The sequence below is a fragment of the Python bivittatus genome, unplaced genomic scaffold (assembly GCF_059951505.1).
Source record: "Python bivittatus isolate LINGU-HERP-01145 unplaced genomic scaffold, Pbiv_v1 ctg000580_np1212, whole genome shotgun sequence".
NCBI lineage: Eukaryota > Metazoa > Chordata > Lepidosauria > Squamata > Pythonidae > Python > Python bivittatus.
In genome coordinates this window covers 19,603,999-19,631,973 of record NW_028277087.1, presented here as the reverse complement: position 1 = coordinate 19,631,973, position 27,975 = coordinate 19,603,999, and the positions used below count along the sequence as shown (strand labels likewise).

The following is a 27,975-nucleotide window of genomic DNA, read 5'->3' as shown; positions in this document are numbered from 1 at the left end:
AATGCAGATCAAATATTCATAATTTCTATCTCATGATAGAATGCTCATTCAGATAAAACTGTTTGTAAAACTATGCTCTGTCAAATCTTTTCTCTAGGACAAAACAGACTACAAGGCCAACTGAAGCTAGAATACTGAAACTTTTATTCTTCTATGAATACAGATTCGAAGATGTGAGAAAATACTGCACTATGAAATCAATAAATAACACTGTTTTCAAAGATGCTGTACAAATTATTCACACATAACAGCCAAATATAAAACATGTATACAGAACAAGCCTAGAGACTTAACAGCTAAAATCAATGGGGTCCTTGGCTTCTGCAGCCAATGAAAGAGTCTTAAGGCATTACACATGCTGAGTATTGTTTAGAAAATTTGCCTTCTAGTTGGTACAGAGGTGACGTTTTGATCCTCAAAAGAAGAAAAACTTGACTTGAAAGATGATCCATAGCAAACTAACAACTAAGGTCAGGACAGCTGGATCCAAGAAGACTGACACTCTTTTGGAATATGCTACTTACCCAGACTGTTATTAGTTATAATTAACGTCCATTTGCGCCCTCAGATAATATCCGGGAAGGCTCAGTGTATTTTGCAGTTAGCAAATAAAAAAGAGCTGGTGCAGGCACCAAGGCCAACAAAGGCAAGTCCTGATAAACGTTGCTCAGCTTCGAAATGGAGATAATTCCGTAGGCATGCAGCAGCCAATGGCTAAACAGAACAATAAGCCTTTTCTTCCTGACAAGCAGATCTTTGAAAGTCTTGTAAAATGGAAGACAAGATATTTCCATTAGTTTCTATTTTTATAGTAATCTAGTTATAGATACAACTGGAACATGAGATTCAGGGATTCTGCTGGACTAACTTTTCCATCTTGATGACAAACTACATCTCAGTTATGCTCCCAACCTAATGTCTGACTAGCTTGCTTTTAGAAAGGGCGGACTCCATCACGCAGGAAGTCACGGTATAGGAATGTAAACTGATCAATTAGAATCTCTAAAGGAACCAAGTCAGCAAAAAGCTTTAACTTTGTTTAGGGATCTTGATTATACTTGAGTGCACAATCTTCCTTAGCACAACAGGCTGAGAGATCACATTCTCGAGGACTGTCTGTATAAATGTTAAAGGCTTCATTAAACTGTGGGCTCTAATAGCAGATTTTTTTTCCTAGTCAGTGCTGACACAGCAAGGTATCCAACAACTTCATGAAAACCAAGGCTGCTGAACAGAAAGAGAATTCCTGTTCAATAGCTCCAGCAGATTCAGTGATTCATTTCTTCTCAGTGCATATAAGATACTAAACCAATCAGCCCCCAGAACCTCATAGGCTATTGACAGTTAATAATTCTGCTAAGATATAGCTCAGATAGCCAATTATTTGTTTGTAGTTATACAGATTTGTTTCTGATTCAAATTGTTTGTTTTTTAAACATGAAAATACATTTTAAAAGATGCAGTGATTTACTTACTTCTACTTCAGAAGCTGATAGATATACCACCAGGGTAACAAGAGATAACACTATGATGATATATGGGAAAGCATAATCTGGAAAAAAAGAGGGTTCTGTTATACTCATTTTTACCACATCAGTTAAGCAGAACAGATATGTTAGCAATTATTTTTCAAAACACTACTCTCACTATAGTCAAGAAGAAATCCTACTGGATTCAGTGGAACTGCCCTCAATAAAGTACACTGGACATTATATTTTGTTACAAAGAAAAGCACTCATAAGGCCAAATGGTCCTCATTTTGTTGCTCACAAAATAGTCTGATGTAATTCCTATCCTCTGATTTAAGAGTTTCAGGAAGACAAGCTCTAACCTCAGTATTTAAAAACTTTCTCCATGTTTTTAGAATGCAGTGAAGTTCCGAATCTGCCTACCAGTAACACATTTACTGAGTATCTTATAAATATGACCTGGTTTACACATTGTGCTAAACCCTACCATGGTTTGTTTGGTTTTGATTTAATCTGTGGTGGGAACCCAGACAACTCTAGCTTACTATGATGTGTGAACTCAGTCACTATTTTTTTTTTAAACGTGTTTGTGTCCTGCCACTTCTATGACAGGCTGTGAGTTTTGTACGGGAGGGAATATAAAACAACTTACAGAGCAAGCCACCTCCAACGGCCTGAAGCACAGTCAGAATTGGGAAGAAGTAAAGAGCTGCATAAATGCTCTTAAATCTATCTGACTTTCCCAGCCCACAAGCAATCTTCTTTACCAGCAGAGGACGAAGCATCATCATCAACACTAAACAGAAGGCATAGTATATGAATACAATGGTGTAGCTGAAAGAGAGGATGACCAAAATTAGCACACTGTGACCTAAAGTTCCTAGAACTTAATAGCTGTATAACAAAATCACTGACAATTTATTTCTTTTCAAACTGCGTCTATAAGACAGTGAACCGGTCTGTCCTAAAAGCTACCATGTTGTCCATTTCAGCAGCTTTCTAGGTGTTTCCTATAGCATTATATCAATTCTGTGCTTTCATACTACAGACAGGCTTGCGATCCATAGGGAAATCAAAGTTCTTGGTACTGTCGCATCTTCTTGTCTCCTTGATTTCAGCATGGGAAAGGAATCTCTATTGTATTCCAGCACACTTGCTTCTTAATCCTATTCCCATTTTCCTTAAGTGCCAAGTCTAAGCAGATGAGGATGGATGGCAATTTTGCCACCCCAATTATTACCACAAACCAAATATGGCCTGACATCCACATTATCCAAAGGATCCATATGAGAGGCATCAGTTACTGTTGAAGTAGCAGGTACAGACACGCAGCTGTCATAATTTATATAACATGAGAAAGGGTCATTGTGAAAGTGAACAATGAACTTAAATTGGCTGTTTCCAAACTTAAAATTTTCTTTCTCCACTTTCTCATGTCTGATCACTGCAGTTTTCTAAATTTGGATAATAGCTCTCACTGTGAAGCCAGTTCATAGGTCATGATATCTCAGAGTTTTTCAGACACCTGGGTTATCATGATCAAGCGAGGTTCTGTTTATGAGCAGGAACAGTTCAACAAAGCAGAAAAGTACTGTTTGCAGTTTAATCAGTAATACTGTATACCTGAATTAATATATAAAAGTACCCACTTTGCATGGAAAAAGTATGCCATGAAAATTCCTGCCTGAATCTCTAGAGAGCGGCTGACAGTCAATAGCTTATGTTTGTACAATGCACTTTATGCAAACGTCACAACCCAATCAGCAGTAGGGTGGGGATGGAGGGTTAATTTCAGCCCCAAATAGCCATCTCTTTGGGGGAAATTACTTCAGAGATGGGACAATGCCAGGTGACACAATGAATGTGTGCTGGTGTTTCACTTCTATACTTCTGTGTTGCTAAATTAAACCAATTCTGTGGTTGTTGTTAAATGAACTGTCTCCTGTCAGCTGTATCATGCAAACATGGAAGAGAGCCTTAACTTTCACTTCTCGCTGCAACGAAGGTATGGGATCCTAGAGCAGCCTTTCAAAATGAAGCTTTTCTAGGAATGCCTTTTTGTTTCACTTTTAGCTCCCAGCAAGCACATGGAGGGTGTGATTGATAAGCAGAACAAGTAAGGAACAAGAATGGGTATTGTTCCCTTGACCCTGTTATGGCAGCTGCAATTCCAATCACGTCACTATAAATGTTAAACAAAAGTACTGCCACAAAAGATATGTAGTGCATTGTTTGTAATTAAAGTTATTTTTTAAAATAGGCTTATGTTTGTCCCTTTCCCTGGCACCAGATATTACATTGCAAATCAGCCACAGTAGTGACAATAGTTAAAGCTGAAAACCAATACTCGCTTTACTTAGAAATACTGTAAACCACACTTAACCCCAAAAAGTTTACTTCTGAATAGATAATCTTAAAATTGAATTACATGGCTGTTACAATGAAAAGGTGTTGACTTTTGTTCAAAGTATCAGAAGACTAGCAGACTTTCTTTGAGAACTGCCATTAAAGCACATTGTTTGGGACAGTTAAAACAGGTTACAAGGCATGCACTCACAGAGGATAGACAGCTTCATGGGTACAGTGAATTGTGGTGACGTAATCAGGACTTGGATTGTAAAGCATTGTATACCAGTCAGAAAGCATCATCACTTTGCACGAACGGATGTGCAGAGAGCCCATGGGGTCACTTACAAGGAGGGTAACAATTGCTGCCACACTGCACTCAATTAAAGCAGTGATGTGCTGGAAAAGAGCACTGGAGCTACGGAGAAAAGATAGAATAAAATTAGTACTGAAACAAGACAGCTGAGTACCATCAAACATTCATTTTCTCATTGCTGTTAGAGAGTGTTCCAGAACCTTCAAGATGACATCTCTCTCGTAAGCAGCAGGCTAGATCTAGGAATATTTTCTCCATATGAAGGAAGCACTTTGACCTTCCAGACTTATCCTGCTTAATTGTAGAGGTTTGGAGGTTGAATTAACTTTTTACAAATCTCTCATTAATATTTTCAAAAATAAGAGCTTTTAATACCAAATTTACCTAGCATCTTATCAATACATGCATATAAAAATAACTAGATTGTAAATTTGTGTAAATTCACACATTAGAATAATAGTACCAGCAGGTGGCAGCACCTAGGAGAACTAGTCTGGGCTTGGAAACTAAGCTGAATTAGGCCAGGCTACAACTTGGATGGGAGACTTACAGAATCCCAGGACTGTAGGCTAGAGTGAAAAGTTGAAAACTTCCTGGGGAAAAAATTCTATGGCAAACTACTTCTGCAGTGTTGCCAAGAAAACTATACAACTGTGTTTTCATAATAAGTGAGCTGAACTAAAATGTCTTTGTATTTTTATTACAGTACTAAATTTACATTTCAGAAGGTGATGGGAATATACACCTATCTCTATAAATAACTGATTTTTTTACATATTCAATTGAGAAGTTGAATGTATTTTTAAGTTAAATATTTATTGTTATGCTAAAACCTTATCTTGTTTTAATAAATATTTACCTCTTTTTCCCTGAATACCATTCAATGAAGAACCAATGCAGAATGAGAGGTAGCATTGCCATAAAGCCAAGATAAAGCCAATCATAGCGTTCTGGAGACCCCATACATTCCCGGCAGATTTTATAGGCATCACTTCTTTGTCCTCTGGGACATACCTGGAAAGTTTTATCATAATTCATTTTATAAAGCCTTTACTTAATTTATTTAAAATGTATATCTAGTTTTCCTCTCTGTTTGATTATTTACAGCCTATCCATATCAACAGATATATCCAATCAGGTTATATTTACAATCTGAGATACAATCGCTGAGATCCAAAGGCTTGAGCAAATGAAGAAGTCTTCTCTTGGTGTCAAAGGGACACTCCTGTTGGCAACACACTGACCTTCCAGAGTGGGACATTTTAGTACTAGAATGCAATAGTTACAAAACCTTTCTCTTTTGCCTCCACGTAATGTGCTGTTCTCAATGGAGAAACCAGAGGAAAAAATTCCTTTGGCAGAGTTATGACAGGCAGATTATAAACAGTGAATACTTCCTCAAATATTGTGGCTACTCACTACCTTTGACCCTTAGTTCTCTGGGGTGCTAACAATAATTAAAACCTATAAAAGCAATTCAGGCCAGGCGTTCAGCCCAACTTTTTACCTAGCCATGTCCAATAACAGTTACAAAATGCAACACAGCCTTGTTTTAAATATTCTAAAAAATTTCCGGAACTGTAACTTACCCCACAATCACCATGAATTTCAGTTCCATTTATAATTTCCACTGTTCTTCCACAGTAAAGTCCAAGGCAGTCTGGCTGAATATCTACAGCTTACACAAAAAACAGTGAATAAGTTTTGAATCTTTATATAATTCTTTTACCTATAAAATCTCACCTGATTTTATGCAATCCTCCATATACCATGGTCATTACTAGATTGGTCCACAGAAATTACACTCTACCAGCCATCATAGTTTGGTCATCCAAGGCTTTCATATACAGCAATGCTTTTTAGTAAGCTAGAAAAGGCATAGACTAGGATAACATCTTTAGCTGAGCCTGTGCCACATGTAGCATTCCCTGCTAACAGTAAGGACAATACTGGTCAATTTAGCAGATTTTGGCCCAAATGCAACAAGCTCAACCAAAGAGCTCAATTACCCCATGCAGGGAGTTCTATTAATTCCCTGGTCCCAGTTCCTGAGAGAAAAGCCAGGTCTTCACAGCCTTCCAGAAGGCCAGCAGGGTTGGGGATGCCTATATCTTGGGGTGAGACTGTTCCACAAGACAGACACCAGAACAAAGAAAACAAACTACCTAGGGCCCATCAAATGACACAGCTTCACTGATGGGATACCCACTCTGCCCTATCTGATGGGACATGCAGAAACCAACTGGGAGAAGAAGTGTCATATGTAACCTGGCCCCATGTAGGGTGACAACCAGCACCTTGAACTGCAGCCAGAAGCCTACTGGGAGCCAGTGCACTAAGACATTTGGATCTAAAAATCAATGTTTCAAAGACAAGATAGTGAACAACTGCACATTATAAATGAATGGCAAAAAAACTAGAGAAGTAGATGTATTTGTTATCATGATGGAATGTATGTCAAAGATGAAAAAATGAATGAAGTTTTAAGACATGCAAATTTTTGTAGAAAAGTAGAGGGTAATATATGATATGGTGCAGGGAATAAATGCATGAATGTTTGTCAGAAGAAACCAAAATAGCTGTGTATGGGAGTTTGATTCTGCCTTCTTTAGTATAGCGAAATGAATGCTGAGTATATCATAAGAAGCAGAAAAATAAATTGAATGCAGTGGGAATGGGATACTTAGAACCTATGTGTAGCGATACCAAAAGATACACAGTTAATAAAATAAAGATAGGCAAAGCAAATATAAGAAGAGTTAATGGGTCAAGAGAAAGGAGGAGAAAGTCATGGTTGGATGCAGTTATGAGATCCTCAAAAAGAGAAAGGTGAGAAGTTTAAAGAACAAAAGAGAATGCATGAAGTAATGCATGGATGTAGTGGAAGCAAGGATGGTTTGCAAAGATAGACTGGTAGAGAAAGATATATATTTATATTGCCTTTTCTTTCATTTTCATTTTAATCTTTTAATTTCTTTGGCTTATTATTTCTTACCTTCAGTCTGGACTTTGCTTAATGTTGCTCAGCCCAAAAGGGAGCATTATGATGGGATCTATGCATTTTCTTATTTTACTAGTTTTATGTTAACCTTTGCCCTTAACTCACACAATGTTCAAGTACACACAGTACCTGTAAATAGAATCCCATTCTAATTATAAAGAACCGAGAAAGAGAAAAAAACTACAAAAAGCCCTGGAATAATGACAAAATTTAAGGAAAGAGAGAGAGGTAGCAGAACCAGAAAATTATACATGTTGTACCATAAACATACATGAGACATCTGAGAGAACGGGATTGACAATGACATCTCTCTTGCCTCTTGCATACATTTAACATAATTTGTTAAATAACTGATTCATGAAATATATGTACGTGGCTTTTTTCACAGCCCATAACAGATACACAAAGAAAGCCAATTCCTTTCCCCATGTGCACTGATTTGCCCTAATGATCTAGCTTTTATTACTGTTGGTCGTGAAGGACCTGCTTTTATATATTTATACCAAGCAGATATACAGCTTCTTCAAATTTTGAACGGCATTTTGGCTCCATTATTTTTAAAAATATTCTGTGTAACGTGGCTGAAGACTCAATCGCGTGTAAAAATAAGAAAGCTGTTTAGGGCGCTTTCCTCGGTGGTCGTGCAACAGACCCTTTTCTGTAGGGCGATCTTCTCTAGGGTTGTTGGGAAGGCTGCTCGGGATCCAACCCTGCCCTCTGTCAACTGAGGGAGTGAGTCGCGTTCAAACCAACCGTATAAGCTACAAACAAACCCGGTGCTATTGTTCCTAATAAACTGGTGTGCGTGGCCCGTCGGGCTACAGGGACTATTAACACTGGCCACAACCACAGCGAGACCTTTTCCCCCAACTCAAACTCACCCATCTTGTTCCAGTCCGGCTGCCACGGAAGGGCGACAAAAACTCGGGATTTTGACAGCACTCAAATATCCAGCCAATCAGCTCTCGACTCAGGTGCCGCAATCCCTCGCTGATTCGATTGTCTGCTTGCCCTTAAGTGGGTGGGGGAGCCAAACCCACAAACTGTTATTTGTGTTCCGCCTCCCAGGTTGGGTGACGATGTTCACTTCCGGCGTTGGAGGAACTTAACCCTGGAGGAAGGAAATGCCGAGCGAAGAGGCAGGGTTCTTTTTGTCCGTAGAGATAGAAATAATGAAGACACACTTCCTTAAATTTCTGAATTGATGGGAAATCAACATCAGCCAATTTCTCTATACAGGATATGTAAAATTTAGTCTGGGGGAGCTAGATCATTGAAAGAGTTTAGTTTAGTTTAGTTTAGTTTCCCCTTCATGGATCACTGCCTTGTCGTGGCGAAGGGGCTTGCATAACTCAGTGAAGCCATGAGCTATACCGTGCAGGGCCACCCAAGACGGACAGGTCATGACAGAGAGTTCTGACAAAATGTGGTCCACTGGAGAAGGAAATGGCAACCCACTCCAGTATCCTTGCCAAGAAAACCCCATGGACAATGTCAAAAGGCTAAAAGATGTGACGCTGGAAGATGAGCCCCTCAGGTCGGAAGGTGTCCAATATGCTACTGGGGAAGAGCGGAGGGCATTTCCAAGTAGCTCCAGAAAGAGTGAAGCGGCTGGGCCAAAGCCGAAAGGACGTTCAGCTGTGGATGTATCTGGAAGCGAAAAGAAGGTCCGATGCTGTAAAGAACAATATTGTATAGGTACCTGGAATGTAAGATCTATGAACCAAGGCAAGCTGGATGTGGTCAAACATGAGATGACAAGATTGAACGTCGATATCTTGGGAATCAGCGAACTGAAATGGACGGGAATGGGTGAATTTAATTCGGGTGACCATTATATCTACTACTGTGGGCAAGAAACCCTTAGAAGAAATGGAGTTGCACTCATAGTGAATAAGAGAGTGGGAAAGGCAGTAATGGGGTACAACCTCAAAAACGACAGAATGATCTCAGTGCGTATCCAAGGCAAACCATTCAATATCACAGTCATCCAAGTCTATGCCCCAACCACTGATGCTGAAGAAGCTGAAGTTGACCGCTTCTATGAAGACCTACAACACCTTCTAGAACTAGCACCAAAAAGATGTCCTTTTCATCATAGGGGATTGGAATGCTAAAGTAGGAAGTCAAGGAGTAATCGGAATAACAGGCAAATTTGGCCTTGGAGTACAAAATGAAGCAGGGCAAAGGCTAATAGAGTTCTGTCAAGAGAACAAGCTAGTCATAGCAAACACTCTTTTCCAACAACACAAGAGACGACTCTACACATGGACGTCACCAGATGGTCAATACCGAAACCAGATTGATTATATACTTTGCAGCCAAAGATGGAGAAGCTCTATACAGACAGCAAAAACAAGACCAGGAGCTGACTGTGGCTCAGATCATGAGCTTCTTACTGCAAAATTTAGGCTTAAATTGAAGAATGTAGGGAAAACCACTAGACCACTCAGGTATGACTTAGATCATATTCCTTGTGAGTACACAGTGAAGGTGATGAATAGATTTAGAGGATTAGATTTGGTAGACAGAGTGCCTGAAGAACTATGGACGGAGGTCCGTAACATTGTACAGGAGGCAGCAACTAAAACCATCCCAAAGAAAAAGAAATGTAAGAAAGCAAAATGGCTGTCTGATGAGGCTTTACAAATAGCTGTGGAAAGAAGGAATGCGAAAAGCAAGGGTGAAAGGGAAAGATATAAGCAACTGAATGCAGATTTCCAGAGAATAGCAAGGAGAGATAAGAAGGCCTTCTTAAATGAACAATGCAAAGAAATTGAGGAAAACAATAGAATGGGGAAGACTAGAGATCTCTACAAGAAAATTGGAGATATGAAAGGAACGTTTAGTGCAAAGATGGGCATGATAAAGGACAAAAAAGGCAGGGACCTAACAGAAGCAGAAGAGATTAAGAAGAGGTGGCAAGAATACACAGAAGAACTATACAAGAAAGATCTTAATGTCCCTGATGTCCACGCTGGTGTGATCACTGACCTTGAGCCAGACATCCTAGAGAGTGAAGTCAAGTGGGCCTTAGGAAGCATTGCTAACAACAAAGCTAGTGGAGATGACAGTATTCCAGCTGAGTTATTTAAAATACTAAAAGATGATGGTGTTAAAGTGCTGCACTCAATATGCCAGCAAGTTTGGAAAACGCAACAGTGGCCACGGGATTGGAAAAGGTCAGTTTACGTTCCAATTCCAAAGAAGGGCAACGCCAAAGAATGCTCAAACTATCGCACAATTGCACTCATTTCACATGCTAGCAAGGTTATGCTCAAAATCCTACAAGCTAGGCTTCAGCAATACATGAACCGAGAACTACCGGATGTACAAGCTGGGTTTCGAAGAGGCAGAGGAACTAGAGATCAAATCGCCAACATTCGCTGGATCATGGAGAAAGCACGAGAGTTCCAGAAAAATATCTACTTCTGCTTCATTGACTATGCAAAAGCCTTTGATTGTGTGGATCACAACAAACTGTGGCAAATTCTTAAAGAGATGGGAATACCAGACCACCTTACCTATCTCCTGAGAAATCTGTATGCGGGCCAAGAAGCAACAGTTAGAACCGGTCATGGAACAACCGATTGGTTCAAAATAGGGAAAGGTGTACGACAAGGCTGTATACTGTCACCCTGCTTATTTAACCTATATGCAGAGTACATCATGAGAAATGCCAGGCTGGAAGAATCACAAGCCGGAATTAAGATTGCAGGGAGAATCATCAACAACCTCAGATATGCGGACGATACCACCCTAATGGCAGAAAGTGAAGAAGAACTAAAGAGCCTCTTGATGAGGGTGAAAGAGGAGAGTGCAAAAGCTGGCTTGAAACTCAACATTAAAAAAACTAAGATCATGGCATCTGGACCCATCAATTCCTGGCAAATAGAAGGGGTAGAAATGGAAGCAGTAACAGACTTCATTTATTTGGGCTCCAAGATCACCGCAGACGGAGACTGCAGCCATGAAATTAAAAGACGCTTGCTCCTTGGGAGGAAAGCTATGGCAAGCCTAGATAGCATATTAAAAAGCAGAGACGTCACCTTGCCGACAAAGATCCGCATAGTCAAAGCTATGGTTTTTCCAGTAGTAATGTATGGCTGTGAGAGCTGGACCATAAAGAAGGCCGAGCGCCGAAGAATTGATGCCTTTGAACTGTGGTGCTGGAGAAGACTCTTGAGAGTCCCCTGGACTGCTAGGAGGTCAAACCAGTCAATCTTAAAGGAAATCAACCCTGATTGCTCATTGGAAGGATTGATAATGAAGCTCAAGCTCAGATATTTTGGTCACCTAATGCGAAGAGAGATCTCTTTGGAGAAGACCCTGATGCTGGGAAAGATTGAAGGCAAAAGGAGAAGAGGACGGCAGAGGATGAGATGGTTAGATAGCATCACTGAAGCAATGAGCATGAAATTGAGCAAACTCAGGGAGGCAGTGAAGAACAGGAAGGCCTGGCGCAATATGGTTCATGGGGTCACGAAGAGTCGGACACGACTTAACGACTGAACAACAACAAGTTTAGTTTAGTTTAGTTTAGTTTAGTTTAGTTTAGTTTAGTTTAGTTTAGTTTAGTTTAGTTTATATTCCCCACCAACCTGTACCAGCATCTAGGAATTATGAGTGGATATTAGAAAGAGGTAGCTTTGTTGTCACACCAAATCATGCATTATAATATTATAAAACGAGATCCCATTTATGTGATTATTAAAGGATCCGTTTTTATGAAAAAGATGCAACAAAAGTTAGAAGGTTTTTTTCCCCTATAAACAAGCATTCTGAAAGTATATTGCTCTTTTGGGACACTTTCATACATCAGCATCTTACCGTTTATGTTTCATGGAAAAAGAAGACAAATAGTTTTGAGGAAGCCAATTAAGAAACTTTTTGTCATGCATATGCAAGATTTTTATGCTAAACAGGAGCCTAATTCCCCCTGTTCACTTGATACAAAATATTCATTGAACTGTATAAAGCAAAGATACTGGGAACTAGTTGAAACATTGGTAAATTACCAACCTCTCAGCTGAATCTGTTGCAACAATATAATATTATCCATAGTACAGTATTAAGGAATAGGATAAAGTAAATTATGATTCTGACTCAATCATTTTTTAAAAATTATTCTTGACTGCATAATACCTTCTTAATAATAATACAGGGCCTTCCGGAAGAGTGTGAAATCTTGGCTATGCCAGATGGCCTGGGGGCCTGATGGGGGCCCCCACTGTTGGAAGCAGCTGGTGCGGTAATTGATTCTGCCCCCCAGCCATCTTGAATTGTATATAGTCTTTTTATATAGTATTATGTTTTAGCTAATGTAATATGGATATTTATATTTTTACTGTTTTTAATGTTTGATTTTAATTGTGAGCCACCCAGAGAGTGGCTGGGGGACATGGGTGGCATATACATTTAATAAATAAATAAACAAGTAATACTGACTCAAAAGTAATCTAAGTTTCTTTCACTGCTTTGGAACAGTCACCTGCTGAAGATCAGGCTGGCCTCCTCCTTCATAGCTTTCAGGATGTTGTTAAAATGTCAGCTAACTATAGAACATGGTGTTCTGCAATGTTTTGTCATTTATTGCGATCTAGGAAGTGCACCTTCTCTGTTGCAGTGCCTGCTCTCTGATACAGTATCTCCCTAGAGATCTATATGGTTCCCATCTTCACCATGTTCTGAAAGTTATTAGAAACTTGGCTTTGCTCCCAGGCCTGGGGGTTGGTGCTCTTCAGCCCTTCAGTTTTTTCTCTGAGGTGATTTTTTTTAGGGTGTTCCTTTCTGTCTGTTCCTTTCCAAATGCTTATGGTTTTTCATTTTTGTTTTTACTGACTTTTAAAATGCAAGCTGTCCAGCGATGTCTCAGGACAGGTAGCCTCTAAATTTAATTTTAAAAGTAAATATATAAATTATCACCTTATGGGCTGGGCTGGGACTCTGAAGAGGAGGACGTCATCTGTTCCTGCATCAGGAAGCAGTGAGTGACTCTACTGGCAAGGGGCCAAGCAGAAAGTGCACATCTGCCCTTTCTCCTAAGATAGGGGTTTGTCTCACCATTGTCCTGCTTTGGAGCAATATCCATAAGTCTATTAATGTGGTGTCATGAAGACCAGTGCAGTTTTAAAGAAGTTTTAAAGAAGATGTGAATGTATTTTTGAATTATATAGCTAACATTTGGATTATATCTATACAAAGAACTATGGCTTCACTGAGGCTGGGGCCCAGCAAAAAGATTCGACTCTGATGTTGGAAAGAGAGAGTAACTCTAGTTTATAATCTCAGATCACTAATGTGTTCATTTTCAGTTTACGACAGCATTTCTCAACCTCAGCGACTTTAACATGTGTAGATTTCAACTCCCAGAATTCCCCAGCCATGCATGCTGGCTGGGGAATTCTGGGATTTGAAATCCACACATTTTAAAGTTGCTGAAATTAAGAAATGCTGTTTTATGAACTGACTCTCTACTTCTGTCATGGAAAGACTAATTAATATTATTAAGGGTGGTGATGGCTTAAGTGTTTAAAAATGGAGCTGAATGACCTTCGTTATATGTTACATTACCTTTGTATGTCTTAAAAAGTTGTTTTTTTCCCTCTTAGCATCTGCGGCTTGTGTGGCTCCCCACCATGTTGAAACGTAATTATAAATCAGCATTATTATGGAACCACATTTTATTTAGTTAGCATGGCTATACAATATTGTATGTGTCTCAACAAGTATTGTATTTGTATGGCCATACTGTATGTATCTCAGCAAGTGACTCTGGGCAGCAAACAATCTTAAAATAAGGTAAAAACAATTCCCATCATAAATACAAAAATTAAAATATACAGCAGCTTAGGAAGATATCGGAGTCGACAGTTGCTAGCACAACCACAACTTCACACACTCGGGGCCCCGAGCACAGAAAGCTTATGGCACATTGCCACAAACGTGCATAAACTCATTTGAACTCCATTATATTACTAACGATCAACATAATAACAAGGAATGAAAACCCAGTATATCTCTAACCCCAAAGTACAAACAAAACTGTGATGGTGCATGACACTCTCCTTTCTCTATGTTTACCTTACTAACCCTCTACCATCAACGTTATCACCCAATAGCTGAATTTTAAAAAAGGTTATTCCCTCCAATTCTCCCATGGAGAATCCTCCGCCTGGCCAATCAGCAACTGCGGCCTTGGCTTTTCCATTCCGATGACGCCCCCCCCCCATTCGTGACGCGTTGGTGCGCGGGCCAGAGGAAGGGAGGGGGGAGTGGCGCGGGCCTAAGCCTTCGGTACGCGTTGCGGTTAAGAACAGCCGTTCAGAATGTCCGCGGGCGACCGCGGTGACTGGCTGCCGCCGCGCGCGCCAGGCAGCCCGACCATCCGCACCGTGGAGATGCACGCGGGAGGGGAGCCACTCCGAGTGGTGGTGCCGGGCGGGCTGGGACTGCTGGAGCCCGCGCCTGGGTTGCCCCTTCTGACTCGGCGGCGTCGCCTACTGGACTCCCCGGAGCTGGACGCTGTGAGGCGGATGTTGATGCACGAACCCCGGGGACACCGCGACATGTACGGCGCGGTGCTGGTGCCCAGCGAGCTGCCCGGAGCCGCCCTCGGAGCTCTCTTCGTGCACAACGACGGCGCGAGCTCCATGTGCGGACACGCCGTTCTTTGTCTGGGCCGCTTTGCTCTCGACTACGGCCTCTGCCAGCCCCCGCCTTCTCCCGGCGAGACCGCCGTCGCCATTCACTGCCCCTGCGGGCCCGTCACAGCCTTTGCGTCCTGGGACGGACAGCGCAGTGGAAGCCGCGTTCGCTTCCACAGCGTGCCCGCCTTCGCCGCGGCTACCGGTAGGGATACGGGTGCCCTGTTGGGAGACGACCTTCGCGGTCCCTGCTGGCCCTACCCTGACCCACTCTTGGGCTAAGACTGTGTCTTCACTGAAGCAACTTCCAGAAGTCTATGGACTTCAGCTTCCAGAATTCTAGACGGTGACCATGTTGGCTCGGGGATTCTGGGAGTTGGAGTCCACGGGTGTGGAAGATGTCTGGTTGAGAAGTGCTGACTTAACGTTTTACCCTTCTTTAATTGACTCCAGCTGCATACATGCATGCATTTATGTATGTATGCTTATATAGCCACCCATCTCATGTGACTCTAGGCAGCTCACAAGTTAAAACAGCAAAGACAAACTCATATAAATAAATTAAAACGTAAAAATGTGGGAAAGTGCCAGCCTACAGCTCACAGACAGTGCAACCATCTTGCAGGCTCCCCATGTCCCCCAGATCCCTAGGCCTGATGGTGCAGCCATGACTTTAGGGACTTCCAAAAAGTCTACAAGACTGGGGCCAATGTAACCTCAGGGGAGATGATGTTCCAGAGGGCAGGTTCCACAGCAGAAAAGGCTCTCCTCCTGGGTCCCATCGGATGGAACTCTTCATAGATGGGGACCGCAATGTGCCCCTTCTGCCAGATCTGATGGGATAGGTAGATGTAATAGGAGAAGTGGTCCCTCAAATAACCCAGCCCCATGCCACATAGGGTTTTATAGGTCATAACCAGCACCTTGAATTGAACCCAGAAGCAAACTGGCAACCAACCCAGCTCGCGAAGCTGAGGTGTAATGTGCACTGATCTTGGAGTGCACATAACTTCCTGCACCACCACATTTTGCACCAGCTGTAGCATCTGGATCCTCTTCAAGGGCCGCCCTATGTACAGCGTGGTATAGTAATTCATCTGGGAGGTGACCAGGGTGTGAATTTGGGTTTGCTGTGTTGGTCAAGCAGCCAACAGAAGTCTACGGTTTTTCCTTCCTATGAGGAAAGCAGACATTAAATTCAAACGGAAAGAAGTCATCTTTCCAAATGTAATAGCTGTATATATTGCCATCACTAGAACTGGGCTAATTTGTCAAATTCAGTTTTTTGGTTTCCATTCATGGAGCTATCCCATTTAGGGATCTAACCCATTTTTGCATTGGCTTGTGAATTCTTCAACATCTTTGCATGGAAATGAATGTGCATTTCTATGTGAGTGCTGGTGTGAAAATATGAAATTTAACAAAGTGGTTCACATTAAAATGCAAACTAAACAAGTTTCTTTCTCATCTCTACTCAGCTATTTTTGGTACAAATATCACCCTCTTGTTTACTATCCTGACATTATTTTACATGATGAGCTATGTTTAGTTTCTGTACCAACCCTTGTTAAAGGCCACCCATGTTCAGTTTGCTTTCTTATTTCACTGGTGCAAGCATTTTCATCCATATCTATGCATTTATGTATCTGCAGACATGCTCTCTATAGGCACTTGAACATGGATGAATAATACATTCCTGAAGGTGTTTACTCAGTAGTAATCTCCAGTGAATTTGCTGGGTTTTTATGTATAATAAGCATGCTCTGAGTTGCAATTAAATTACTGTTCCATCTTCCAGTCAATCTTCTGGTCATTCTTTTGCTTACATATGTATATTAGCTGTATTCACTGTTCAACTATCTTTGCTGTTAGTATACCAAGATTTACTTTTTACCCAAAGAGATTTCCTCTCCATGTCCTTGAATATTTGCTGAGCAGTTTTCTCAACTCTATTAGACACAACTCTGCTATTGAGTACCAAACCAATGTTTTCAACTGATTGTGGTGCAGACTATAGGAGATGATGCTACAGCCTCTCCTCTTCCTCTGGGAGAAAGCAAGAAACTGATGTGTATAAGCCATTATGAGAGCTAGTTTCAGGTGATCATTAGCCTTAAGACAAGAAGTCTTCTGAATCCATATTTGCCCTGGAGTTTTGGTTATGTTGGTGTAAATCAGTGTTTTTTCAAGTGTGGTCGTAGGACCCCTGGGGGTCCCCCAAGATTTCAGGGATCTGTGAAATTAAAATTGATTGCCATCCTATGTTGAAAAAGAATACAATATCAAATATCCCATCAAACAATCATGAGAAGTGGTAGCGGCAGCAGATATGTCACTTAATTTTTAATAGGTAAATATTGATTAATATAACCCATACTAACAAAAGCTCTTTTGGGGTCCTCCATAATTTTTAAAAGTAGGAAGGGGTCCCGAGAGAAGTAACACTGGTATAAATAATAAACGAATAAGACCTCTATAGGTTACAGTTCTTTTTCCATAAAGAATCATAGGAACTAAATACGTACTGGGAGGAGAGTAAGGCATCTCAGTTCAAATGTTGGCATCTTTACTAACATCATAATCCAATAATTCTTTCGGTACAGCTACAAATTTTAACTGATACAAAAGTGATATATCTCAATTGGAAAGTTGTAAATTTGTATTCTGACTTGCATGCTTTTGGTGATTGGTAATGTAAAGCTACTGAAATTAACCTCTTTTCTGCCATTCCTTAGGCTTTAGCTTTGAATCTTGGATGGAATGCTTCTCTGTACTACACTGCCTCTCATGATTACCTTAGTGAGCCTGTACGTTTTGTTTTTAAATGCATGTAGATTTCTGTATTAATCAGCTCACAGTTGCTCCCATGTATGTTATCTTAACTATTGTGTCATTGTGATTATCGTTCCTATAATCACCTCAATAATTTTTGATTTACTTTGTGATCTTGAAGATGAAATGTCTTGTAACTCAACAACAAATTAGAAGTAGTATCTAGTATCCTGCCACCAGTGTAATTTCCTCTGTAAATAAGGTTGAGTAATGGTACCGATAAAACTGAAGCCAGAAAAGGATGACTAAGACACTAGGAGGAAATCACACCACATTTGAGGGATCTTCAAATGTTACAGAAGAATAAACATTAGTTGTTTTTGTAACGGTAGATGGGAATCTGAATTCCAGATTTTAAAATTCTTTTCTGTTTTTCTCGCCTTAGGAAGGTTATTGAGCAAGAATAAATATAAGAATAATAAGCAGTGATAATATTTATATAACTTTATATGTCTCTTCTCTCTCCTGTTTTTTTTTTCCTTGATCATCAGATATAACCATTGATGTTCCTGGCTATGGAAAAGTCCTCCTTGATGTTGGATATGGGGGTGCCTTCTATGCATTTCTCAGTGCTGAACAATTGGGCCTTGATGTATGTTCTTCGAAGATTAGGGATCTGGTAGATGCAGCATCTGCAGTAACTGAAGCCGTAAAGGCTCAGGTATGTTTAACATGGCTTTGTATTGTGTTTACTAGCTAAATGCATCATTTTGCAAATCAGTGATTTGCTATTTGAAATGAAAGAAGATCCAGCTAACCCTTTCAAAATACACTACAGGCAGGTCAGAAATAATTTTTCCAGTATAAGAATATATCAAACAACTTTGAGTTAGAAACATGTTTCTGTAGTCTGACCACTCTGAATGAATGCATTGCTGGAAGTGGGAACAATTGTAAGTTGGGGAATTAGTTGTTAGATGCCTGAATCATAAGCTTACTTTAAATACTAACTGTTGGGGAACATCAAAGGAAGATTGCTACTGGCATAGGAGCTACAGTTCTTTGAAGTTCCTTTATATATATCTTTAGCCCGTGACCAGGGCTAGGCTTGATGGCTTTTGATCTAATCTTCCAGGGCTCTTCTTATGTAGAGCAGTAGAAGATCAAAATTTAAAAGAGCTCCAGCAAAAGCTGAACTATGGTATATTCAGTTATAATTCCTTTTATATATATGTAAAAGTTATTAAAAGTTTTAAAGAGAAGATAAAAACTAACAAAAACTAATATAGAATAAAGAAAGGGAAAAAAGGGAGAAAGGAAAAAAGGCAAAGGTGCAGGAAAAAAAGATAAAATGAAATAGAAAGAAGCTTTCGATTTCCTTTGCAGCAAATATGATTACAAAGTTATCTCTTACTCTATGGTTACAAAAAGAAAAGCTCATTTTTTCTATTATCTATTTTTTTCTAATCATCAAAACCACAAATCTAAGTGTATTTTTTTTCTGTTTCATATAAAAAATCTGTAAGGGGTTTCCAGTCAGCCATAAATGTAGATATTGTCTTTTCTCTAATTAAGAAAGTCAATTTAGCCATCTCTGCAAGTTCCATCATCTTTACCAACCATTCCTCCATTGCGGGTAGTTGTCATACCTTTCCACTTTTGAGCATACAATAATCTCGCTGTAGTCATCATATACAAAAACAAAGTTCCATGACTTTTTTCTAACTGTCCATTAGTCCCAAAAGAAAAGCCTCTGGTTTCAATTGTACTTTAGTCTTTAAAATCTTCTGAATAAGTGTATGTATTTGTATCCAAAATGTTTTAGCTTTTTTACATGTCCACCAAACATGATAAAATGTCCCTAGTATAGTTACTTAGAATTCCATGTGCTGTTCTCATATTCTGACTTTTTGGTTGCTGTATCAGTCTTCTGATATCTGATTTCTTTTTTAGTCCAAGTCACAATGTAAAACCTGGCTCCCAGTAACCATTTCCAACTAATTTTAAAAACAAGAAATCATAGTGAAGCGCTCAAATCCCTGCCTAAGTAGGAACATTGATACTATGCGCAGGCCTAATGGAGCTGTTAAATCCTTTCTCTGGTTAAATTTTAATAAATATTTTTTAAATACAGGTAGTTCCAGTTTAAGAATAAGTTCCGTTCCCAAGGTCTGTCCTTAAATTGAATTTGTATTAAGCCAGAACAGTATTATTATATAAGTAGTATTGTGTGATGAACTCAAACCATTGTGTATTTAACTCAAATCATTGTGTATTCAACTCAAATTTTGCTACAGTAGGCTCTGTTCTTAACTATGGGTTGTCTGTAACCTGGGCATTCTTAACCCGGGGACTACCTGTATTCTCTTTTTCTAGTTCAAAGTACACCATCCTCTTATTGAAGACATGGCTTTCATTTATGGAACTATACTGACAGATGGAAAAGATGAATTTAGTGATGAACCTACAACTAACATATGTGTATTTGCAGATGCACAGGTAATAAAGCACATGCAAGGAAAGTTCCTGAGTTATCTAATAAAAGGAGCCCTCAGCTGATTGGCCCTCCAGCTGGGCCCTGGCCCACTAGAGTTCTGAAACAGCAGAAGAAATAATTTATATATATCTACCACGACACTTGCTAGAGATGGAAGTGGGGATTGGGGAAGAGAGAGGGGCCTCACCTGACCTCTGTATCAAGACCAGTGGCCTAGAGGTTCCCTAGTTCTGCTTTTATCACAAGAGTCTGTGAATAAATAGAATCTGCAATGTGAAAAGCAGGAGAGCCAGGAGTGTAGAACTCATAAGACCCAGATTTCTGCTTTTATACATTAAACCAGTGTTTCTCAGCCTTGGCAGCTTGAAGATGTATGAACTTCAATTCCCAAAATTCTCCAGCCAGGTGAATGCTGGCTGGGGAATTCTAGGACTTGAAGTCCACACATCTTCAAGCTGCCAAGGTTGAGAAATGCTGCATTAAGCACTATATTTGCCCTAGCATTTATAAGAGAATAAATGTGTCTCAGTAGTTTAATTTTAGCTCAAAAATCTGATGAGTGGTTTCAAGAAAATGACCCAGAAGTTATAACAGACATTTCTAGCTCTGACAAGTTATCGTGGATGATGCTTGATGAAGAAAGGCTCTCATGATTACCATGGAATGGGAAGTGATGCAGGAAAACCATATTTCTGTTGTGGAGCTGGTCAGCTCCCTTTAAAAAAAAAGTTGAACGGGCATATTGCTGAGGGAGAGTTGTGATTTTCCCTGGGCTTCTAGCATGAGGCCCTTACTAATAAAAAGTAAAAATGCTCTAGTGTAAGAACACATTGAAAAAAGGAAGGGTCCTTGCATAGCCTTTATAAAACAGTACTGTGAAAGAGACCTACTTTTTCACCGTTTCACTTTGGCCAGTTCTTGGTGATTTTTTCATTAACCAGAAAATCAGTATGGTATGTGATTTGATTATAGTTGAATAGCAGTGTAATTGAACCCAATCAGAAGAATTTATCTCCCAAGAATTCTATGCCCGAGTTTCCTATTCTGCCAAGAAATAAAACTGATATTGGCAGAGCTCTTTAAAAGAGAAAAGCAAATTTGAAATTTGACTAATTGTCAGGTATTCTCTTTTTGTAAGAGACTATAATTCCTGAAAATTTACTCAAAGTTCAGGTTGCTTTTAAAGGAAAGGCCAGGAAAGAGACAGGCTAATTCTGTGCTGGGGCTCCCAACCAGGTGCAACTCCCACGATAGGTCCAAAAAGCCCTAGTGGGAGAACTCTGGGTAGCCTCGGTGTTAAGCTACAGAGTGTGGTTGGAAAAAGTTGCAGAGGGACAGTGGGCAGCAGGTATAAGGGGAGGCCTGGTCCTCTTTGTTTCTCCAGTGAGCCCACCTGCCTTGGTCCCTTGAGGCAGAGCTAGGCATGTAGCCTGTTTAGCCTGGGTATATAGCCACCCTCTCTTTAGCCTAAGGGATGATCTGTAGTATCTGTTTAAGACCAGCCAGCTGCTGCCCTACTTCTGGCTGGTGTTTCCTGCTGGTGTTAATGAGGCACAGGCTGGGCAGGATTACCTGGAGGGCTATGGGCCTTGAGTGTGATACCCCAGCTTCAGATGTTGAATTACAACTTCCAAAGCCCGAGCCAGCATGATGGTGGAGTGTTGAAGTTCAATAGTATCTGGAGTGCCACAGATTTCTCTCTTCTGCCACAGACTTTATAAAGACAGAATTCTAATTTTATGGGCACCAACACTCTCTATATTAGTACTGAATAAAAAACTGAAGTCAAGCTTATTCTAGGGGGTTTTAGTGCCCAAAACATAACTTTTCCCAGCATATTTAATTGGAACAATCAACTCCAAAGTGAAAGTGGACAAGTGCAGATATGAATAAAGGTGAAAGTGAACAGGCTTAGATATGAATAAAGTTGTTGATTTGTGTTTACTACATATTGGAACGATGAACAAAAATACAGCAAATCATGTATTTCTGAAATAGGTTGACCGAAGTCCTACAGGATCAGGTGTGACTGCTCGCATTGCCCTACAATACCATAAAGAATTAATTCAGCTGAACCAGACCAGGACCTTCAGAAGCAGTTCAACTGGTTCCTTGTTCACTGGAAAAGCAATAAAGGCAAATACAAAACTTTTGTTGTGGGGGATGGGTGGGCAGGAAAGAGTTTGGGTAGGTTATTTTTTTTTAAAAAATGGAAGTGGCTGACTGGTAGAGTTGCTTTTCCTTAGATAGTATGAAGGTAAACTCAAAATCCACCTTAATTGGACTGAATTGATTCTCCCTCAAAGTTGTGGGAGAAGAAATCCGCTTGCAAAACAGAACTTTGGAATCCTTGGGGTTCTCTGAGCTTGTTTTTTGCAAACGTTTTGTTACCTGGCTAGGTAACATCTTCAGTGCTAGAATGGAATGGGATTTGCTCTCTGTTTATATACTGTGGCATGCCCTGCCAGTGTAGGTGGGGGTTTTGTTTTATTTTTTTTTCCCCCTCTGGTAGTTCCTTGATTAGGGTATTGTTTGCTGCTTGATTGTATGTCTGGTGGTAATCTTGGTGTTAATCTCTGCTTATCTGGGTGATGATTGCTGGTGAGGAGATGTGCTGGTCTTTTGTTTTCCTTTCTCTTGTCTCTTTTGAATAGTGTGTAGATGTAGTTTATCTCTATGTACCTGTTGATGGCTGCCTTGTCTGAATACCAAGCTTCCAAGAATTCCCTCCCATTTTTAGATTTAGCTTGGTCTAAGATACTGACAGTTTGCCAGTTGAAACTATGGTTAAGTCTCTCCATGTGTTGTGAGATTAAGTTTTCATCATGTCTTCTGACTGTTAGTTGGTGTTCATGGATGTGCTCTGCAAGCCTTCTGCCTGTCTGTCCTAAATAGTGGTTATTACAGTCCTTACACTGTATGTTGTAGATGACTCCTGTTTTTTCTTCTTGGGCTACTGGGTCTTTTGGTTTGCTTAAGGTGTTTTGGAGGGCTTTAGTTCGTTTGTGGGTTATGGGATACCATGTGGTTGTAATAGTCTGTTGTTTCTGAGATGTTTCTGATGTATGGCAGTGTTATCCTTTTCATAGCTTGTTGGTTGTGTTGTAGTAGGTTGAGTGGTCAGGCACTTTTTGATAAAGTTGCATGGATATCCATTTTGCTGGAAGATGTTGTATAGGTAGTCTCTTTCCTTTTTCTGCTGTTCTGGGTTGCTACGGTATGTTTGTGCTCGTTTGAATAATGTTCTTACATAGCTCTTCTTGTGGGAGGTTGGGTTGTTACTTTGGTAGTGGAGTACTTGATTAGCATGGGTTGTCTTCCAGTAGACTTGGGTTTCTAATTTGTTATTGTTTCCTCTGCTGATGAGGATATCCAGGAAGGGTAGCATGTTGTTGTTTTCTTCCTCTCTGGTAAATTTTATTCCTTTGAAGATGTTGTTGATGGTTTCATGTGTCTTCTCTAGTTGCTCCTTTTTTTATTATAACAAAGGTGTCATCTACATACAGGATCCATACTTTAGGTTGTATGTGTGGAAGTGCTATAGTTTCTAGGCTCTGCTATGCTACAATCTCTGCTATGAGTCCTGACAGTGGTGATTCCATGGGTGTACCTCTGATTTGCTGGTATATTTGTCCATCAGACTAAAAATAGGTAGTGAGGCAGAGGTTGATGAGGTCCATGATTCTGGGTATTTCGATCTGGGTGTATTTGGTTAGGTTGGGTGTGTTGTGTAGTACTGCTGATATGGATTCTTTTGCTAGTTCTGGGTTTATGGATGTAAAGAGTGCTGTGATGTCAAATGAGGCCATAATTTCATCTTCATCTATGTGTACATCTTTGATTTTCTGTAGGCACTATAGTGAATTGATAGAATATTCGCTCTTCTCTGTGAGATGTCCAAGCTTTTTTGTCAGTTTTTTCGCTATGTTGTATGTTGGAGTCCCTGGTAAAGATACAGTTGGTTGGAGAGGTATGTCAGGCTTGCGTATTTTTGGTCATCTGTAGAAACATGGAAGGATGGGTCCACTGCTTTTCATCAGCCACAAAGAAAAAACAGGGGTCATCTACAACATACAGTGTAAGGACTGTAACAACCACTATGTAGGACAGACAGGCAGAAGGCTTGCAGAGCGCATCCATGAACACCAACTAACAGAAGACATGATGAAAACTCCTTAATCTTACAACACATGGAGCGACTTAACCATAGTTTCAACAGGCAAACTGTCAGTATCTTAGACCAAGCTAAATCCAAAAATGGGAGGGAATTCTTGGAAGCTTGGTATTCAGACAAGGCAGCCATCAACAGGCACAAAGAGATAAACAACATCTACACACTATTCAAAAGAGACAAGAGAAAGGAAAACAAAAGACTAGCACATCTCCTCACCAGCAATCATCACCCAGATAAGCAGAGATTAACACCAAGATTACCACCAGACATACAATCAAGCAGCAAACAATACCCTAATCAAGGAACTACCAGAGGGAAAAATAAAAAATAAAACAAAACAAACCCCCCTCCACCCTCCCCAACTCTGGCAGGGCATGCCACAGTATATAAACAGAGAGCAAATCCCATTCCATTCTACCACTGAAGATGTTACCTAGCCGGGTAATGAAACGTTTGCAAAAAACAACCAAACTCAGAGAACCCCAAGGACTCCACAGTTCAACCCTGAGCTATACATATTCACTTCTATTGGAAACAGAACTTTCTTTCCCTGAAGTCCACATATCTTCTGGGCTACCAGAAGGAAAAGCCTTTCCTGAAGATGAAGGGAAGGCCTGCAGAGCATTCTAGAAAACGTGCTAAGGGTTGCAGCAGGAGGAAGAAATTATCTAGTATTGAGAGGAGCAGTTTTGAAGCACCTGTGCAAGATTTTCAGCTTGGATTTCTTTTCTATTGCAGCCCAATACAATCATTTTATAACATTCAGAGAATATAAAGCACTTGGGAAGAGAAGGAAAAAATACTTATGGCATGAGCTTACCTTGCGTTCTGGTTGTATAGCATTAAGGATTGTCCAAAGTTTACAAACATTTTTAATTCTCAATTAATTTTTCATTCTGGGTGTATATGCTACCTCATGTATTTGCTATCTGCAAAAGCTTATATATTACTGAACTAATGAGCAAGCTTATTTTTTAACCAGAAATACTTATTTTTCCAATCTAGGAAACTAAGTGTGGTGATTACAGTGCTGTTATAGTAGAAGTCTCAGGAGAATCTTTCTATACTGGAACATCAACCTTCACTCTTGAAGAAAATGACCCACTGAAATACGGTTTCTTTCTCAAGTAATTGCTTTCTTAGTAGTCCTGATGAAAAAGATGAATTTTTGTTTAGTTTTGAATATGGGTATTAGCCTCCATTGTTTTACTGATAATTAATACAAATAATGACAAATGCAGTAGTATAGCCAAAGTTAAGAATTTCCAAATCCACTACAAGATGTTTTGTTGGTCAACAGGGACGCGATGACAGGGTGGGAAGTCATAAATATTTTTTCTCAATGTCAGAAAAGCCTTCTAAGGGACAGACACAATAGGGGATTAGAGTAATCTATGATGATTGTTGATAAACCTATGATAGCAAAACTTTGTAAGTAACAATAAACCAGAATTGCATTAGTTTATGTTAGTTATTTAAAAATAGCTTATTAAAGCAGTTGATCAAGGATTTCTGAGGATAACGGTACTTTTTTCATTTACTGCGGAAATGGGGGAATTCTCTTACTACACTTTTTTGTTGTGGGGGGAAGATACCTATTTGAATTACATTATGGATATCAATTACAGAAAGTTACATTTTTTAAAATGATGCAATCTTAAACACTTTTACTAGGAATACAACCCATTAAGTACATTGTGACTCAATGCTGAGTAACCATGCAGAATTAAAGAGTTTGTTTTCCCCCATGTTCATGAAACAAGTGTTTGTATTTTGTATTTGTATCTGATTTTGACATTTTCTTTTCTGTATAGCTGTACAGTATAGGCACCATGTTGGATATGCAAAACAATAACCAACTCCTTAAAATTAATTGAGTATAGATATTAATGGTCAGCACATAAATTTATTAAATAAAGTTTAAATGAAAAGGTCATTTTTTGTTACATTTTAAGTACACACCAGTGTTAACCCACCTTAAAAATCTGGCAGATCCTGGAATGAGCCTAGTCATACATTGTGATGAAAGTAGGGAACCTGCATCATTCCAAACGTTGCTGGACATCCATTTCCAGCATATCTCAATGCTGGCCATGCTGGCTGAGTTGCTGGGAAGTTGTAATTCATTTGGAGAGCCAGAATTTCTCTGCCTGAACCAAAGTGTATCAGATCAGGCAAGGATGCTAGGACCACTCCACTACTACTGCAGTGAAGAAGCACCACAATGAAGAAGAATTTTAGGTGAGTAGCGATTCTTATTTTTCTGTTTTTTTCTATTTTTTTTAATGGCTCACTGGCAAACTTGTAATAGAGACCAGCAGTTTCGGATCTGCAGAGTTAAGGAAAGCTGCAGCTACTGAAATCCTCTCTTCTACACATTGTATTCAATCATTCCCACAAGAATGGGTTGGTAGCTCTGTTCCAGCAGATTCTTTTGCATGTTCTGAGAAACTGAACTGGGGCAATGTGGTGGAAATAAGTACAGGTGGTCCTTTGTAACATTCACGCAGTTACAGCGGGCCTCTCACGAGCGAGGGGAAAGAAGACACCAAACTGATTCTCCTTTGAGGGGGATGAGAGCGCCCAGACCGGAGTCTGGAAACCTCTTTTATTGAGTACATCAGAGGGCTGGGTTAGTACATCAGAGGGCTGGGTTAATACATCAGAGGGCTGGGTTAAGCATATATACGTCACACTACCTAATACAAGCCCATAACCATATATGATAATACATGAAACACAAGGGATCATGTGCTTCGATTGAGCACGTGACAAGCTGCGGGGGCTTGCCTCCTGAAATTTGAGGCTTTTCCCCAGGTTGTTGCTGGTATTTTCCATGCTAGCTTCCTTGTTAGTGTACGACTGATTTTACTAGTCTGCACTAACAGAAATGCCTAGCATGTGATGGGGTGTTATAATGCAACATCTCCTCTGTTTTTATTATTTTAAAGAGCAGCTTCCTCCTCATCACTGATAAAGGTGAGTTGAGGTTTGCAAAAAAGCTGTTCAGGTGCCACTGGTTCCGTGGTTGGGAGAGGCAGGTATTTATGAGTGCAGACCATGTTGACCTGTGCTTCTATGGTACCCAGTCTGTCCTGAAAAAACCTTATAAGCCTATTAAGGACACAAGGACCAACTGTACATGCTATAACTGTACTCACTATAGTCCAGCGAGAGTGCTAACCAAGGTTGTGAGCCACGGGGAGAGATTAAACCATCCCTCAAACCATCCTTGTCAGTCTTCACGCTCTCGCCTGCGGGCATTCAGGCCCTCTCTCAGTTTGGTCATGGATTCTTGAACAATTCCAGAATGGTCAGCATAGAAGCAGCACTCTTCCTTCAAGGCCACACACACACACTTACCCACATCCTTCCCAACCAGGCTGCCAGGCACTAGCTAGAGGGACAGAAGCCACCAAGTCTGACCTATTCCTCCCCTTGGCATCGAGTTAAACAGGAGATGCCACAAAATGGGGTTCACTCATCACCCACTCAGAGCATTACAGGTTTTTTTAGGTATTGCTTAACAACTTTGTTTAATGATGGTTCAAAGTTATGACGGCCTCAGAAAAAGTGCTTTACGAGCTGTACTCGCACTTACAACCATTGCACTCCCCTGCAGTCACATAATCATGATTTGCTATCTTTTTTACAACAGTCATAAAGCGAATCACCATGGTTGTTAAGCAAATCATATGGTCATTAAGCAAATTGCAGCAAAAAACATCCATTAGGGAAGCTGGATTCGCTTAAT

General features: G+C 40.1%; 3 protein-coding genes across 4 annotated transcripts in view; 2 read left to right on the top strand and 1 right to left on the bottom strand.

Annotated features, from left to right (window-relative positions):
• The window catches only part of CCDC175 (coiled-coil domain containing 175), a 40,534-nt gene extending 40,321 nt beyond the window's left edge, over positions 1–213 (top strand). The window contains exon 19 of the mRNA XM_015889795.3: positions 98–213. Coding sequence (XP_015745281.2) covers positions 98–124 — 27 coding nt within the window. The 3' untranslated portion in view covers positions 125–213. The remainder of the gene's footprint in view (positions 1–97) is intronic.
• On the bottom strand, positions 122–8,400 carry JKAMP (JNK1/MAPK8 associated membrane protein). 2 transcript variants are annotated; one of them, XM_007437965.3, is made up of 7 exons: positions 8,014–8,400; positions 5,721–5,809; positions 4,991–5,145; positions 4,027–4,233; positions 2,122–2,303; positions 1,476–1,552; positions 122–764 (listed from the first exon to the last, which is right to left on the bottom strand). In XM_007437965.3, the coding sequence occupies exons 1-7, from the start codon at positions 8,015–8,017 to the stop codon at positions 546–548; spliced, it is 933 nt and encodes a 310-aa protein (XP_007438027.2). In that variant the 5' UTR covers positions 8,018–8,400; the 3' UTR covers positions 122–545. The 2 variants fall into 2 exon arrangements, with proteins under 2 accessions (XP_007438027.2, XP_015745282.2); XM_015889796.3 differs by having other exon boundaries at positions 5,721–5,803.
• A 5,890-nt stretch (positions 8,401–14,290) lies between these two features.
• Positions 14,291–26,157, top strand: L3HYPDH (trans-L-3-hydroxyproline dehydratase). Its single transcript, XM_088149712.1, has 5 exons — positions 14,291–14,983; positions 18,102–18,271; positions 19,927–20,049; positions 22,046–22,183; positions 25,227–26,157. The coding sequence occupies exons 1-5, from the start codon at positions 14,461–14,463 to the stop codon at positions 25,350–25,352; spliced, it is 1,080 nt and encodes a 359-aa protein (XP_088005838.1). The 5' UTR covers positions 14,291–14,460; the 3' UTR covers positions 25,353–26,157.
• Positions 26,158–27,975: the final 1,818 nt, after the last annotated feature.

What these genes read in the sequence shown, in the direction of transcription:
- JKAMP (XM_007437965.3), bottom strand. An exon ending in CGTTGGAGGTGGCTTGCTCT is followed by an intron (nt 1,553 to 2,121) that starts GTAAGTTGTTTT and finishes CTTTTTTTCCAG; the next exon opens with ATTATGCTTTCCCATATATC. An exon ending in TATCAGCTTCTGAAGTAGAA is followed by an intron (nt 765 to 1,475) that starts GTAAGTAAATCA and finishes CCATTTTACAAG; the next exon opens with ACTTTCAAAGATCTGCTTGT.
- L3HYPDH (XM_088149712.1), top strand. Translation starts at nt 14,461, where the DNA reads ATGTCCGCGGGCGACCGCGGTGACTGGCTGCCGCCGCGCGCGCCAGGC. An exon ending in GTGTATTTGCAGATGCACAG is followed by an intron (nt 20,050 to 22,045) that starts GTAATAAAGCAC and finishes TTTCTGAAATAG; the next exon opens with GTTGACCGAAGTCCTACAGG. An exon ending in TCACTGGAAAAGCAATAAAG is followed by an intron (nt 22,184 to 25,226) that starts GCAAATACAAAA and finishes TTTCCAATCTAG; the next exon opens with GAAACTAAGTGTGGTGATTA.